The sequence below is a fragment of the Vespula vulgaris genome, chromosome 9 (genome assembly GCF_905475345.1).
Source record: "Vespula vulgaris chromosome 9, iyVesVulg1.1, whole genome shotgun sequence".
NCBI lineage: Eukaryota > Metazoa > Arthropoda > Insecta > Hymenoptera > Vespidae > Vespula > Vespula vulgaris.
Window position 1 is genome coordinate 3,764,867 of NC_066594.1, and position 17,379 is coordinate 3,782,245.

A 17,379-nucleotide genomic window follows, 5' to 3' on the forward strand; every position below is an offset into this window, starting at 1 on the left:
TCATCTTCGTAATCGGTGTTTAGCGATTCTTATAGTTTCAAACAAAGGGTTACACAAGCTTAAGAGAATAGTGATACGCTTTATATGTACACATATATGTCGACGATTAGAACGTTAAGGAGAAACTACGATGAGGAAGAAAGTAAACGAACGAACAAGAAAATAATCAATGATCGTTCTGATCAGCGATGTTCCGCCGAAACAATTCTGTTGTGATATTTCCCATAAATTCTGCCGCTTCTGGTTACTCTATAATTGATCTGGTGATTCGTTTGGATCGAGGACGAAGATGGCGAGACGTGTGGACCGTCGCCTGTACACAATCGTTTTACCCGAGTCCTGATGCCGGTTGTTGCCTTGCAATTGTGTTCTTGTCGTAGCTGCCGCTGACAATATTGACCTAGCAAAATACCGTGATGCTGTTTTAATTGCAACTGTTGCTGTTTCATTCGCGCTGTCGTCATCGTTTTCGCCGTCGCCGTCGCTGTCGTCGTTCCCGTCGCCATCGTCGTCATCGTTGTTGTCCTCGTTGGCTTCATTACCACTGACGAAGTTCTTTCTTTCAGTAACGCAATCACCGTCCGTCTTCTTAACAGTCTAAACGGCGATACTGCCAAAATAGCTTTTGTAATTCGTCTTCTGCAACGCCAGAGTATTACCGCGGTAGCGAACCAAGCGAACCACGGACTGGCCCTAGGATCTGCTGCCGGTTCCTTCGACCAGAGGAATAACATCTGAAGAGTACATTAATGTGCACTTCCACGGGCCTCTAACAAAGATGGATCGTAGATTTATTTAGGAGATTATCCTGATTGCCAAATGGTTCTACGATCTCCCTCTTAACACGTTCACTGTTCATTACGAACAGTTTCTTTTATGAACAGCGAACACGTTAATATCAGAATGGTGACAAATCTACGATATTATTAACACATTGCAGATAGACATTAAGACATCTCATGTTTTTATCTAATACAATGCTAATCAGCTAATAGTTATGTACTTTGATTATCCTCTAACAGGTGATAACAATTCCTTCTTTTCAGTAAACTTTATATCCTTAATCGTTTATCTAAGTCACATAAATATAATTAGATATAACTACATAGTTATTTAAATATAAAACTAATGTAAGAAATTTAAGCAAAATTTTTTAATCAGCAATGCATTAATATCGTTAATGCCTTACGTTACGGATATCCGAAATCTCGAGCGGATGTTACAAGTTCTTTTGAAAGGAAAGTTACTTCGTTCATAATTGGTTCGCTAGTTACAAGAGATTACGGGGTAGTGATTGACTTTGGCCATTAGTGATTGAATTTGGTCAGTAGTGATTGAATTTGTCGATCTATATCACTATCGTTGCTCGTTCTCGGAAGTTAGTTGTTGGCGTGAGTTAACGCGATCGATTCAATCTAACCGTTGTACTTTTTCAAGGTTGTCGAGCGGCAAATCCTTTGATAATTCGTTTAGAGATGCCTGTTAACTGGATGTCAGTATGCCGTGTTTAGACTTTTATGGCTCCATCGTGGGCGCGAAACGCCTCTCGACGTAGCTTTTGCTCGAGATTTCGTTCCCTTCTTCTTTCTCCCTATTCGAATTGACCCATTTGGCAAAGACCTCTGCGAGGAAGAATTCCGCATTAGCCACACGTTTTTACTATCAAGACTGACCTTATATATCCACTCGTTGGCGCGCTGCCTGAAACTGAGAGGTCGATCGACTAGCCGAAACATAGAATGGCCGTGAACAGTGACACGCTGAGAACTGCGTCGGTGGAACCTACGATGGAAGAAAGAGAAGTACATAGTCCTCTCTACTGGTTGTACTTGTGGAATGAAAACTTTAAAGGGCATGAAGGTTGCGATCATTCTAGACATGTACAACAGTCGTCAAAGTCGCAATGCGTGTCCAAAGAAGTTGAAAGAGATTTGGTTTCTCGTAATGTACATTCTAAGAAGAAGATACAACAGAAAGAGCCAAGAGTAGAGGACGATGGAAAGGTAGAAGAACGTATTGCATCGTATCGTATCGGCGAGGAAAAGCGGAAGGAGCACGGAGGTCAAGTACTAGCGGAGAGATACGTTTTATATAGTACGAAAGTGACGGAAAAAGAGAGAGAAATATATATATATATACATATACATATATATATATAGAGAGAGAGAGAGGAGATGTCAAGGCAAACGCGAACCAGCGAAACGCGTATCTATAAGGACGACCTGAGAAAGGAGAGGGAAAATGGAATTCGAGAAGGACGACGATAAATTTTCAAAGTTCCTTCTGTGCCCTTCGAGAGCGCAAGTTTTTTCTGAGTCATCGAATAGAGTTTATTGATCGAAGGCGAAATCGTCGAGTTGCGACGGATATAACTTACGAGCATCAGTGAAAATAAGAGAGATTCACTCTCTTATAAAAGAACTTCGCTTGTTCGACAAGTATAAGTTTTTATGCCTTCCACCGACGTGGAATTGAAGACGATTTTGCTAGATCTCCACCCTTTGAGCGGTGGCTTCACGCCCTTTTCTTTCTCCTTCACCCACGGCAGAATGCAACAAGGGCAAAAAATCCGATTCTAACCAAACTGTATTTGATTGCTCTCACTGTCGCCACCACTGATCACCTTTAATAATGGAGTCTACTCCGATGATACCACGACGATTTTTCATATCCTTCGCTCTTTCGCGGATAAACTTTAAATATAAAAAGTATTTCGGTAAAGAGGTAAAAAAAAAAGGTTCGGGTAAATGACGTACGAAACGGCCTCGGCTCGGAATTTAGACAAAGGATTGTGATCGACTGTTTGAAGTTTGTCACGCATGATGATCAATCGAGATTAAATCTTTTATGAATTATCCCGATCTTCTTTGGATTTACGTAGATATATATGCATGTATGTATGTGTATGTATACGTATCCTTAACTTCTATCATAGTAACTGAGGACGAATTTAATGTAAAAAAAAGTTCGGTCAAGGTCTTCGCTCTTTCAAAAGAAATAAAAAACCAGCCGAAACTTGCTTTCGTTTTATGGTAGCGCAGTGTGTTAAGGCGATTTACGTGACTAGGATAGGTCAGTCTTTGGCCGCCTTTGACCGCCTCACCTCCTTAGAGTCTCTCGGTCGACCTACCTTTCGCCCCTGACGTCACGGGATCGTGTCATTAGGTCAAATACTGGATACGTTACCAGAGCGAGCACTCTGCGTGTTGTGTTTCACCCATCTACCGGGTGTTTCTCTTTGTACGATATTCTCCTACGAGACCAATTAATTACGACCGAGACAGGGCAAATGGGCAAATGGTACCTATCATGATTTAGTAATGACACCTCTAATTACGTTATTCTACGTAACGTAATTTTACCAGAAAATTATTACAAGCATAATTTTTTGATATTTTATAATTAATTTCTGAGAGTATGTAAATTATATGTTACAATTTATTGTTAGTTATAGAGTAATAAAAAAAGTTTTACACGTATATTCCATAAATTGTTTATGATTTTAAACGAAGAAAAACTCAATGATTTTTTAATAGTCATCCATGAGATCGTGACAGGTCTCTTGATTAATAATTGGACATATCGAACGCTGCTGATTATGGACGGAAAATAAAAGAAAAAAATACTTCCATCATTTATGGTTTACAAAGTGTTGAAATATGAAGACTGATTGATTCTTAAATATAGGTTCAATCGATCGTGTTTCTGGAATACGATCGGTAAAAATTGAAATTTGTTAAAAGAATCCAATGCACATAGCGATGTTTGATTGTTCACATCGCATTGCAAATAATTCCGCAAGTAGCGTTATTGTTGAGTTTACATTGAAGCGTAAACAAAATATTATCGAGCGGTACAGTACAAGACGCCGGCCGTCGGTCTTTTAAAGAACATTTCCACGCTTCACACAGCCGTCTGAATGACGCCAGACGTCGCGACGCCCTTACAATAAAGCAATTTCTACACCCACACATAGAGACCACGATGGAACTGGTTGTGTTGTTTCTAATCAGAGGATAAAGTGGAAGAAAATTGTAATGCTCTTATAAGATGCGAGAATGCATGCTTCATACATACGTACATTTATGTATACGTACAACATACGTAGATTTATGTAGGTACCAGGGCTGAAGTAAGTGTTTCGATGCTATTTAAAATCGAACAAATTTTTTTAAATCGATAAAAGATCAGTCGAAATTTTTTAATAAATACGAAAAAATTCATCTGTTGTGTTGCATCAAGTATCAATGATTAAACAAAAATACTGTATGTTTCACGTTGTAGTATGATAGTAATATAAATATAAAATAAAGCTTTGTATAAATTTTATGATAATGAATAACAGATGAGATAACGAGATAATTAATAATTTCGCGCGATTTGAATTATCTTTGAATAATTTCAAATCATAATTTACAAAATTCATATAATCGTTTTTCCTATAAGCACTCCATACAAAGTTTGTATAAAAAGTTCTCGTTTTATATTTTTTATTGCTACCACAAAGTAAAATTATTTCTATTGTATTTTTACAGCACATTAATCTCTGCATATTTTCCATATAAAACTTCAAAGCTCTTTGAGTTGAGAGCTCGTAGAATCTATAAAAAGTTATTTGATTTTAAATAGCGTGCGAATACTTTTTTTTACGAACTGTAGATATTTTTTTACTTATCTAAAAGATCTAACAATTTCTTTTTCATTTTTTAGTAGCGAGATATTCTATACATAATTGAACTCGTCGAATACGTTTATCGTAATTAGAATCGTTGCGTGAATGCCAAACAATTTTCTATAGCTATAAAAATTCACGTTACGTTCTCATGAAAAAAAACTCATCAATTTATCAAGGTCATTATGATATAGTATGTGATTTTTCATATCATATCAATCTGTTCCACGTTCATTATTTTTTTCCAGAACAATGAATTTTCTTTGACTTCGTAATCGAAGTCTCTAAAGAGACGCTGTTCTCGTTTTTAAAGCGACTTTTTGGTCCTCTAATTTTCTTACTTCTTTTTTCCAAAAAATATGCTCTCTAACGACTCTTCTTTCTTCGAAGCGAAAGGAAATCGTTGTTTCACAGTCGGTAACATAGATCTCTGTGATACAGTTCCTCTCGTTTATCTCAAGGCACGAAGAAAGTGATTCGAGACAGAGCTCATTAGCTATCGGACAAGTTACAAATCGTATATCGACTTCATGATCGTTTACTTATTTTTTCCTATGATCGCTATCGATCATTAAAAAATTTCAGTTGAGCGAGCAAAAGAATATCGTTAAAAAAACGATGTGATTGCAAATGTTAGTTAATGAAAGATGACGGGTACGACGTTTCGATAATTAACTTTGGATTCTAGCAAATGAGTTTCGAACAAAATGGAAGAGAATCATGTAAACGATCGCGTCTTGATCGAACACATGTATGTACGTTGAAAGCGTTCGACTTTAAAAGGAACAAAATGCTGCTCTTGACAATGATGTTCGCTTCGCTTATTCCGATAACAAGTTTGTGCCGCAGCTCGTGAGTTTCATCGAAGATTTACTTCGGCATTTCGTATCATACTATTTCAAAAGTTCTCAAAGCTATCTTACGTTCGGCCCGTTGACGTGCTCCTATTAGGTCACACACGAAATTTCCCTTCTGATCTTTGACATTTCGAAATTCAAAGTTTTCCCTTACAGAAAGTTCACGCTTTCCAGCTTTAAGCGACTCTATATGTATAGAAATATCGAGAGCGAGTAAGTAGACGGAGTAGATAACACGATCTTTTAAAGATTCTCAGATCTGAAGAGAAGAATGCTACGATCTGCACTAGTTTTTTCCAATTTCGCAATCTTACGTAATAGAATTTCTCGAGTTTTAAGGTCGATCTTATTTACGTCGCAGGATAAATTCATTCATTCAAAATAATTACACGTTTCTAAGACCTTGAAAATGGATATAACAAAGACAGTTGGCACTATTCTATCTTTTTATCGTTTTGCAGTCGTTACGAGTGCTACCGAGAGTACAATGCACGCCGGATAGTTATACAGTGCTAAATTATTATTGGAAAGCATACTTCCGCGCGAAAGCGTTCTATAGTAAAGCTAGGTAGGCGGGTTAGAATTTTTTTTTTATTCCCATTGAAAGTATCTTCGTATAGGTTCTAAGGTTAGAGGTCAAGATGACTTATCGGTTGGTCCATTGAAAACTAGCCAACCTCTCGAAACGATAGTATATCAAAATCATCAATCAATCGCTTTGTTTTAAAGTAGCCCACTTGTGTCAAGTAGAATTTCTACATAGTTTTCTCTCAAACATAGTTTTATCTCGATGAGGCTACAATGAACGTTATCCTGGAAGGAGGAATTTATTTCGTTACTATTTTTTATTTCCTTTTGCATTAACAGCTCTCGCGTGTCTCGTGCCCTTAATGGGTAATAATACGACGATGATCCGCGCAATTACCTTGCCCTTCGTTCGAACGGGGCACGGTTCCGAAGGTAGCCTCGAAACAAACAAAAAGGCTCAAGAGACCTCGCTGCGGTTGCAGCACACCGCTGTCCTTGGTCGAGACCAAGTACCGTCCACTCGACGTTTCAAAAACTGCACCGAGACTCTGAGAGTCAGCTTATCTTTCTCAAACGACACGACGAAGACGACGACGCCCTTCGATATTTTATTTCCTTTGTCGTGTAGCAACGCTAAAACGTTTACGATCTAATCGACGGTAGTCCGGTATACGTGGGTGTAACATCTCGTCACGGTCGTTCGATCAATTCGATTATGATCGATAATATTCTCGAATAGACAAGTTTAAAGAAATTGGATTTTTATAGAACAGTTAGAGCAAATTTTGAACGAAGCCTTACACGTTTTTACGCTTATCAATGTGATCCTGAAGGATTAACGAGCGTATAAGAAAGGTTCGTGGCTTTCTCAAAAGCGGACATCCTTGGTCTCGAACGCGCAGCTGCGGCTGCGACGCGAGCTCGAGCCCGGGGCCGAACGCACCGCAATGCAGGTGAACCAGCGGCTGGTCCAGAGGCTGGACCAACCAACGACCAGCCGGTGCACTCGGAAGAAGATGCGTAGGCAGTTGTATCTTCGAATCACCATCTACCGCAAATTTCTCTTTCTCTTTCTTTCTCTCTCTCTCTTTCTCTTTCTCTTCTTTTCTCTCCCTTTCTTTCTTTCTCTTTCTTAGCTACCGCAGATCTTATCTTCGTCGGAAAATATCTTACGAGTCCGACGCGCTCCTCTTCTTCGAACGATCTAACGTTAGCGGAGAACGCGGGAGGAGAGTTCCCTCCTCCTTCTACCAGCACTATGCAATCTTTCGCTCCGAGTTTATGCTACGTCCTACGGACACGTTCCTATCTCGAGATAATTCATACTGACGGATGCAGCGACTCGAATCTTTCGCAAGTCTCTCTCTCTTTCTCTCTCTTTCTCTTTCTCTCTCTCTCTCTTTCTTTCTTTCTTTCTTCTTCTTCCTCTTCTACGACACGTACCCTGAATAAATCGATTCAAGTTTTTGAAATCAAGTAAAGCATAGATGCTTGTTAAGCCTTATTTGATCTCTCGCAAGTCGATCATTTTTTATTTGAATAACGAACGAGATCCTTGATTTTTTAAGATAAAATGTTATTGCATCGTATTATTTTTTTTCGTCATTTTGTAAATCGATAAGTTTTCGAAATATCGAATCTTATATCTTTTGAAGTAAATTATAAAAAAGATCCTTTATAAAAACAAATCAAATTAATTGATACTAAAATGTTGCTTCGTTTTTTATAACAATTCCAAGTGTTTTTAAACACTTTGTACTTTTTATATCTTCATTTATATAATCGTAATTGATAGAACTTTGAATAAGTCGAATTATTTTGATCTGTCGTTCGTTAATACGAACAAAGATCGTTTAGGTAATAGTACTAACGAGATTCTCCAGACAAGAAGACGTTCGAGTCGATTTTCCACCATTTGCGTCTCTGTTTTCGCTTTCGATCGTGCTCGAACAAACAAAGGTGCGGTCATATCGGTGCAAAACGAAGGAGTATGGCTCGATGTATACACGCACGTGGACGTGTTTGTATATTCGTGGAGATCGGTATATACTTGCGATCTAAAGTATATAACGAAGAACGATCGATCGAAGCAAACATCCTTCGACAAGATTATCGTAGCAGAGCACGATGTAATCGAGCGAAGCTTGTCGGCTGTCGCTTTAAAATTCCCTCCTCGGCATCGAGCTCGCTATCTTATCGACTATGCTTGAAGCATCGCGTAGTTGTCTGAAGGTTGCATCATCGAGTTTTAACGAGTTTTAGGGGCTGTTTGTTTTCATCCTTGACTCGACAGAGATTTAAAATAAACACGCTCGTACATACTTTGCCCTTTCGACTACGCTAGAACTTCATTTATTTTCTGCTTCTTTCCTCTTGATCGAAAGAAAAATAACGCCTGTATTTTTAACTTTCTTTCAACTCACGAAACATTTTCGAACGAGTCGGGTTACAAAACGCGAATAGGAGAACGTTTCGTTGAAATTTACCAACGCGTATTGTTTCAATTTTAAAATCATTCTCTACAAGCTATGGATTTAGGTATGCTTAATATTCGGTATATCTTTTTGCTGAGTTCTTGTTATCCGAAGCTGCATTTACCAGGTATTTATAAGAACGCCTGTTATTATATTACGCGTACGGGAACATTTGTTTAAGAGTGAATGAAATTTGTGTCAGTGAGCCAACTGTTTCAGAGAAGAGCTAGCGAGAATGTTTGCTATTCGAATCGTTCTGTTATCAGAACCTTCCTGTCCAACAATACGATGTTTAATGATATGTGAAATCTAGTGGAATCATCGAAACAAAGTAAGTGTTCGAAAACGAAAGGAAAAGTCTTGAGACGAGATAGAATAATTTTTTCTCGATCTGTTCTATGGTCTATGATCGCGGATGCACATCGTCGAAAGAACGAAACGTTCATACGTATAGAAAGGTACACGTATAGTTATCGGAGCTCGTAAAAAGAGAAACTCGAAGCCGTTGTCCTGTAGCTGGCTGCACGCGCGCAAGGATACGTAGGTGGTTACTGAAAGACACGTCGTCGTACCAGGAGAGTAGACGTTACTAGAGAGGGAGTAGGACAAAGAGTAGCGGCAAAAGAGGTGGATTGTTCGTTGAGTCTGGCGAACGAGAACGAGAGGGAAAGCAAAGAGAGGGAAAGAGAAACAGAGAGAGAGAGAGAGAGAGAGAGAGAGAGAGAGACAGAGAGGCAGAGAAAGAGTGAGAGAGAAAGGTAGTGGGAAGGAGAAAGAGAAAGAAGAATGGTGGGGTTGGTAGCGCGAGGAACGAAGCACGTGGGACCCCAAGTCCGTGTGTCTCCTTCAGTAGTGCTCTCAGCTGCCTTCGGATTATTTCGCACCGGATGTCCATCCACCGTTCTCGACGCGTCCGTTGCACCGTTTGCTGCACCGTTCCGCGACGGAGAATGCGAGCTTCTCACGAGGGAAGAAGAAGCTTCTTCGTTTAGTCCGTTTCGTGGACCAGACGCATACGGGGTGAGTTACTACAAATAGATACGCTTGAAAAAGTTCGATTCTGAAGGAAGGATTCTTCATTGAGATCGCATAATAATCTTCTTCTTTTTATCAATCAACATTCTTTGGACCATTCGAGATTTCCGTACACTTTCTTCTTTTGTTTGAAATATCAAGCATGTATATCTTTTTTTCTTTTCTTTGCACAGTCGCTTTCCTTATCAAAAGTGAGATACCAACTTATTATCAGGTCACGTGATTCACCCTGTACCCGAGTTCTTCGTGTCCCGAGTACGATGGCCTCGACGTTGTCCCTTGTGATCCTCCAAGCGATCGTTCTCGTGGTATCGTCTACCGATCGAGAGACACGAGTCAACGAGAGTTTTCACGGAAGAGTCTCGCAGATCGGCACACGAAAGATCATTTGGCCGCATTTGTTTCGCGAGAGGTGGGCTCGCGTCCAAGAGCGCGAACACGATTGGAATCGCCTTTGGAATTACAAGAACGACGATGACGTTGAAACGACGATCGCAACAGCACCAACGATCGGATCGTCGATGAGACCCATCGTACGATCGAACGCAACCAGACCAGACAAATTTGGTGCGATCGCCGTTGCAGAATACGCTGGTACCAGAGCGATCGCTTATGCCGGATTTCACGAAGACCATCGGCATCGAGCCCTTTCGGAAGCTACTACTCGAGGCTACCAACGAATTCTTACCACGACGCCTACTTACACCAGACATCATTCGGGGTATGTCCCAGGAATCTCCTTTTTAACAATAACTTTAACAATAAATTTTCTTTACTTTTCTTTCTTTATTTTCTTTTTCTATTAAATTATATCTGCTTGTTTTGCGTATGTTTTCATTGCCTCTACACATCCATGCACGAAACATTAAATAAATTTCGATCTTTCTTTAGATTCGACAGCTTTCTTACAATTTACAATTCTTGATGTAAAATATCTTGCTGTAAAAATTCGTACAAATCTTTTAGCTCCTACTGTTTGTTTTAATAAGTAATAAGGTGCTCCACTTTGCCTGTACAGTGTAAACTACTTTTATATCGCCTCATGAAAAATATCGATTAATATTAATAAACGGAACTTGAAGGATGATTTATAGCATGTAAAAAATGATTTCATTTTCATTCGATCTCAGCATCGCTCGAGAACAGGAATCGATCGAGCGATTCCTCTCGATCGTCACGCAGGGTACCGTTACTTTGCGATCGTCTCAGGAATATTCGATGAAAGTCCGTGAGATCGATAGAGAGTCCACGGGCAAGATTACTTGGAATTCACGATTGCCAATGGTATATAAAGCATATCGAGGTACCTTAATTAACCAAACTCGCTATTATCCAGAAGCAATGGATACCTTACTCGAGATTCCATCGTAGACGGTAATCGAGTTATCAATAAGAAACGCTACCTTTCTCTTCTACACGATTATGGTATCATATTCCAGGATCATAGATCCTTACTGTCAGCCGGGGCGATCATTAAACGGTCACGATCGTAAGGAGTATTAAGCTATAACGCAAAGGTATAGCACTCGCTCGGTTGTTCGCCCGCTCTTACTAATATAAACGTGCTACCTCATCGATCACGTTCCACGCAAGCGCATACGCCGAATTCCAGGAGTCTCTTTTTTCTCGTTATCTTTGCAAACGTACCTTTCGAAAAGTACATCGAGTGCTCGAGAGAGAGTGAGTGCTCGAGAAAAAGAGAGAGAGAGAGAGAGAGAGAGGCCCACGGATTCGGGCTCAATCGAAGCGACTTTATCTCGAGACACGCAAATGGAGCCGAACGAAGCGACGCATAAATATACGCTGCTAGGCGGCGTGTCGTTGAATTACTATATTTACGAGCAATAAGCGACGCGCCGTATCCGCGAGATGATGTACGATCGAAGGAAGCCCGGTATATCTCGCACGGTGTAATAACATTCGCTGAGAAGGTTCCCTCGAAAAAGATTTGATTCGACTCGACTTGACTCGACTCGACTCGACTCGACTTGACTCACTGATACTATCGAAGGTTCCGTCTACTCGTAGGCTTAATTAATCGATCGATTAATTATCACGCGCACAGCGTTTCTCACCGAGTTGTACAATCATCGGGATTGTTCGTGCGAGACGTATATACATATGTGTTCATGTAGACACCATCGAGCTCGTAATCCGCCTTCGCGTGTTACATATAAATGGACGTGTCTTTTGGAATAAATATCAGTGCACGTTGTATTTTCCTTGAATTGAATCGAGAGGAATGATCGTTGCTACGTGATCTCTCGATTTATTTTCACGAGGATATTGATAAGTAAAAGAATTCCGTGGATTCTCAAGAAAAATTCTTGAATGGACTTTTCATCGAGATTTTCACATTTTTTTAATCTTTAATGCGATCTACTTGGAAAAACGTGCGTCTATGTCGAGTTGAAAAATTCTTATAAATTTATTCAAAGAATCACGATTGTTCGTCCAATTCGGAGATATATGTATGTAAGAAAAAGAGAAAGAGAGAAGGACAGAGAGAAAGAGAATGAAAGAGAGAAAAAATAACTTATTCGTGAACGAGAGGCCAAATAGCACCACGGGTTCCCTCCTCCTCTCTTTATGGTGGCATCGATCTCGAGAGAATCATCGATCTCGACTTGTTGATACGATAATAATAACACTTAAAATCCGATTTGTCGATATGAAGATTCAATGTCTCTGCCAACGAAATTAGAAGGGTACGTTGGGTTCACGACGTTTAAATTACTTTCAGTCATTTCTACGGTCTGACGAATCAACGGACCAAATCGAATATTCATATATCATAAAACGTTCGTAACAGGCGACATTTTTTCGTCGGACGATGGCGAAGCGCCTTCGATTCGTTTCGAACAAAGTTTCACGCTCATTATTACGCTCCATCAAGTGACTTCCATTTGAATAAATCTCTTGAAAGCCTTCATTGGAAAAAAGCTTAAGGCTTGTTGCCTTATACGTCTTTACGTAGTATACCTCATCTCTCACTTTCTCTCATTTTGTATTTTTAATCCTTACCTTTACTCTTATCTCTTTCTATTTTTATACCTATAAATATCTATACTCATACAGATACTTACTGTTACTCATCCGCTTGCTTATATCGATGTGATTTATTTTTCATACTTACTGTAATCTTTATACATTTTTTTCTTATATTTACATAGTTTTGATTCACGCAGCATCCATACGTTATAGACATTTAACAGACATATATCTCCTTCTTTGTATATATATATATTTATTTATTTTATCACGAAATTTCGTTTATCTTTCCCCTCCGTAATGGGATTACTACAATCTATAAATATAAATTATTTTCTACTCACTGACTCTCTCTCTTTCTCTTTCTTACTCTCTGCTTACTCTTTCATTTATACTTCTTTCTGTCTCTCTCTTTCTTATTATAAAACTCTGCTAAAAAGTAGCAAGAAAAGTGCGTCGCGTTCAAGGAACATAAAGATCCTTCGTCCACTTGTTCAAATACTTTGCTCAGAATGATCGATAGTCGCCGTACGAAAAGAAACAAGAATAATGAATATTCAAGGAGTTCCAAGTAGGAGAGATAATGATCCTGCTATGTCACTCGTAGAACGATTTTGCGCAAGCTCAAATCTATCGTCTATCGATCTTCGTTTCGTCATATCCATGATGTGTATCGGAGAACTGACGGAGTGCCGACGAAGATCGATGAACAACGATCAACGAGCTCTTGAGAAGGTCTGCCGAAGAGGAAAACCATACAACGTGTCTCTCTATCATCGTTGCCCCGTCAAAATCATCGTGCTTTTCACATCGTCAAACGTGATTTTTCTTCCCCTTCACTTTTCTTACGATATAATACTCGCTAAGAAATAAAGAAAGAAAGAGAGATAGATAGATAGATTGATAGATAAAAAGATAGAGAGAGAGAGAGAGAGAGAGAGAGAGAGAGAGAGAGAGAATAGGGGCGAGAACGAAGTTCGCTACCTTGCATCGTCGCCTCTTTGATCTTTCATCGGCGTTACTCGCTTCATTAAGTCGCTTAGATTATTCGCCTCTATCGAGATAAGTGCTTATCGAATCGAGTTTAACCGATCCCCTTCGAAACACGAATATAGACGATATATTGGCCGATCGTTCTTTCCCGACTAAATAAAGATAAAAAAAAAAATAAATCGCATTCTCGAGAATACTCTTCTATTCTAACCAATCGTAATTTTCGTGTTTAAACATCGAATCTTCGTAAATAACTTATGTGGAATGTGTTTGAAGTTCTGGGTTAGTTTGACGCTAGGAAAATACCGGTAGATTTTAATTTTAAATCGCAACGTAGAACGCGAAAGAACTAAATGTTTGTTGTGAAATACAATGAGCGACAAGGAAGGGTTGAAATGGAAACGATCAATTCCCTGAACGTTCAAGGCAGTGAAGGTTTCTTTGCTAGGTTTATATATCATCAGTCGCTTTCACTTTGAACCACGATTTCCCATTACTTTTATTTTTTTTTTCTGTATGCATATGAATGAGCGTAAAACATCGAATGAAACTAGTCGAAATGAGCTTTCTTGTTACCTTTACGAGTGTATACTAAATGGTATTTGTTGCTCCGAATACTCCGAGATTATGCGACTGACTCGTTGAAATTTTTAATTGTCGTTGCAACAAAATGTAAATTATAAGAGAAAAGATTACGAACATCTACAATAGATTCGAATATCTTCATTAACGAGAGTCAAGCTTTTGTACTCGTGAATTCGAGTTAGAAACATTTCGACGTTCGTATTTATAGAATAACGTTCGAAGATAATGTGTCTCGTTTCGCTTGAAATAGCCTAGAAAATTTGTATAAAAAGCACAAGGGAAACGTTAGACGCTGAGTCCCTCTGGTAAAAATTTCTTTAAATTTATCGATTTAGGAATATTACGTACGAGAATAATTCTGAAAATAATGTTGAACTTGGAAAACAGGTCTGATCAAAGGAAACCATGTCGAAATTATTAATAATTATTATTAACTAATAACACTAAATGCTTTTGTTTTAAATAAACTTGGATATAAATACATAAAGCGATTATCTATTTAGTGATCGTATAAAAGAAAATGAAATCAATCGAATAAAGTTGATTATAGCCATAAAAGCAACTCGAAGCAGTTTAATGGAAGCCAGTAGTAATCGAATACTCGGAAACTCGAAGCCACAATGTTATCCAGATTCAGAACTAGGTTTTGTATCGTTGGTTCATTAAACTCGAATACTCTGGTAATAAAATTTAATTACTGGGTTCTTAGAGATTTTTTCAAAATCGATATACATATGTAAATCCTCTAAACAAATTCATTCATATCTATATCATTCACTGAAACAAATCAACATACATCTATATTATCCATTCGTGCAACGAACGCACTCGTATCTATATTATCCATTCCTGGAACGAACTCACTCGTATCTATATTATCCATTCCTAGAATTTATCATCCGAGTAACTATTTTCGATAAATCGATTTCGAAATACGTAATGCCGGTTTTGAACCCGGATAACATTCTGGACTCAGTTATTCGAATTAAAATGTTGCGGAGAGAAGGATGCGAAAAGCGAGAATAATTGAATAAAGCTTTGAAGAGGTCTAACTCATGAACTGCGAGTTTCACTTAATGGGATTCGTTCCATGCGAGACTCGAACGCCTTTGGGCGACTTTGGTGATGTCGAGCTTGGAACGTGGCTGGGCGTTACGAAGAGGAGAAAGAAGAGAGACAAGGTGGAATGAGATACCATGGCCACAAATAGAGCGCATCTTTTGCCACGAATCTTTTCCTCTCTTTTTCTTTTTCCTTCATCCACTTAGAGGGCTGATCGTCTCGTAGGATAAACATAACAGTGACGGACGTTCAACCCAGTAGCCGTATCCGGAGTATTTAGCCGATGCGTGTTTCATGAATTCGTCACGTGTCGTTGTAGAAACACTTCGAACCTGTTCCGAAGGGAACGAGAACTGGTTCGTGAACGTACGCAGGTGCGTACGGTGACGGGCACGACAGGCTCATAAAATGTAAAATTGTACCGATTTAAAGAGCGCACGCGTCGTGATCGTTTCTAAATTTCATAATGACTGAGTCAGCCTGCTGTGGTCTAGACTCATTTAAATATCTACACTGTCTATAAATATTGCTTATATGCAACGTATATACGAATCTTTTTATGTAAGTATACATTGTGCTTCTTTAGAATATCGTATACTCACTCTAAAAAAACACATACGAAGAATATAAAATATTTGTCTACAGATTAGCTGGAAAAATCGTAAGCTGCTTTAACACTTTGTTGGTTGAGATAAGTGTAAGTATAGATTAGAATTTAGATTTTCTCTTCGAGAACATAATTCTTTGATTATCGCGATGGGAAGCGGCGTATATTAAAAATTAAAAAGTTTCATATTGAAAGGTACAATTTTCTGAACAAGTATTAAAATAGAGAGCTGTAATTCGTACTGCAACATCGGGATGGTTTTTCAGATATATCTCGTCCGTATAAATTGATACTCGATCGATCTCCTTTTTAGTCATGCGTTAAAAGAGAGAGAGAGAAAATGAGAGAAAGTAAGAGAGAGAGAGAGAGAGAGAGAGAGAGAGAGAGAGAGAGAGAGAGAGAGTGATAGAGAGGTCAGAGGTTAAAAAATCGCGAGAGTTGCAAGCGTCCTCCTCACGCGATTGCACGGAGGCGGTCAAGGTACTGCTGGCCCTCGTGAACCGCCAGGCCCTCGAGCGATGGCCCTCGGGTGGTCGAACCGGATGGCTGCTCATATTCGCCGTAAATGGACGCTCGAGTAAAAAACTACATCGTTCCTTCTTCGCGAGGAATTCGTGCCTTCTCGTTTCTACCTTTATACCTTCTTTTTCTTCTTCTTCTTTTTCCTCTTTTTTTCAGTGTCCTTTTCGAACCAAGCGAATCACTGAAAATCATTCGAAGGACGAATAACTCTCTAAGAGAGAGAATTTAGTGAAGTTTCGAAAGATCGATTTCACTTCGTCCGTTTATGTCTAGGAAAGGGTCTTGCATATGATCGTTCAGCCGAGTACAAGTATTAATAGGCGCAGAGAGATCGCTGGAGGGTGTTCGCGGCTGGTGAAACGCGTATTAACAAGAGAAAGAGAGAGAAGTGTTTTGCTAGGATGCGAGAGGATGTATTTTTGCGATAGCATACGCGTGAGAAATTCTTGTAGGCTCCCACACACGAACTAACTATGATGCAAGAAAAAGCTCGAGATTCTTTGTCTTCTCTCGAGTACGTTCTCCTGAAAGTATCCTGAACCCGCCTATGGAACTGGTTTCGTTGTTCCTGATTGACCTGGAACAATAGCGCCACTTAAGTATGCCGACGAGCTGCTTGACGTCCATAAAATCTTTCCCTCGCATCGAGGAACTATTAACTAATGCAAATCTTCTCCTCCTCTTTTTTCCTATTTTACAAAATATGATGCTTGCAAACATTTTGCTGTACATTTCGAGTATCGTTTTGTTAAGATAAAAAAGAACGAGATTGTGATATCTGAATTCATCTTCTATGAAAAGCTTCATTCTTTTCCAGGATCTTGGTATATCCATGTGTTTATATACAAATGATAATATTTGAACATTTTTAAGCGTTTGTAAAATGTTTGAAATTTTTTATCTCAGCACTGAATATCAGATGATCAAGGAAACTATAATTCTTGGTAATGAAATCTGTAATGTTGTAAGGTGTAATTTAATTAATCATAAAAGATATCCGAACATATAATATACAATCAATATTACATAGAGTCTTGTCCGGTTCTGTAAGCG

At 38.9% G+C, this 17,379-nt stretch overlaps 2 protein-coding genes across 4 annotated transcripts in view; one reads left to right on the forward strand and one right to left on the reverse strand.

Annotated features, from left to right (window-relative positions):
• Nucleotides 1-17,379, reverse strand: part of LOC127066442 (uncharacterized) — a 27,726-nt gene continuing 10,347 nt past the window's right edge. The window contains exons 1-3 of one of the 3 annotated variants that reach the window (XM_051000219.1): nucleotides 2,378-3,386; nucleotides 1,674-1,782; nucleotides 1-734 (exon numbers count right to left, since the gene is read on the reverse strand). In XM_051000219.1, the coding sequence (XP_050856176.1) occupies nucleotides 183-734; nucleotides 1,674-1,736 (615 nt within the window). In that variant the 5' untranslated portion in view covers nucleotides 1,737-1,782; nucleotides 2,378-3,386 and the 3' untranslated portion in view covers nucleotides 1-182. Of the gene's footprint in view, nucleotides 735-1,673; nucleotides 1,783-2,377; nucleotides 3,387-17,379 lie in introns of those variants that run through there. The other 2 variants (XM_051000218.1, XM_051000217.1) reach the window with 2 other exon arrangements.
• The window catches only part of LOC127066431 (uncharacterized), a 19,450-nt gene continuing 11,363 nt past the window's right edge, over nucleotides 9,293-17,379 (forward strand). The window contains exons 1-2 of the mRNA XM_051000197.1: nucleotides 9,293-9,551; nucleotides 9,781-10,287. Coding sequence (XP_050856154.1) covers nucleotides 9,827-10,287 — 461 coding nt within the window. The 5' untranslated portion in view covers nucleotides 9,293-9,551; nucleotides 9,781-9,826. The remainder of the gene's footprint in view (nucleotides 9,552-9,780; nucleotides 10,288-17,379) is intronic.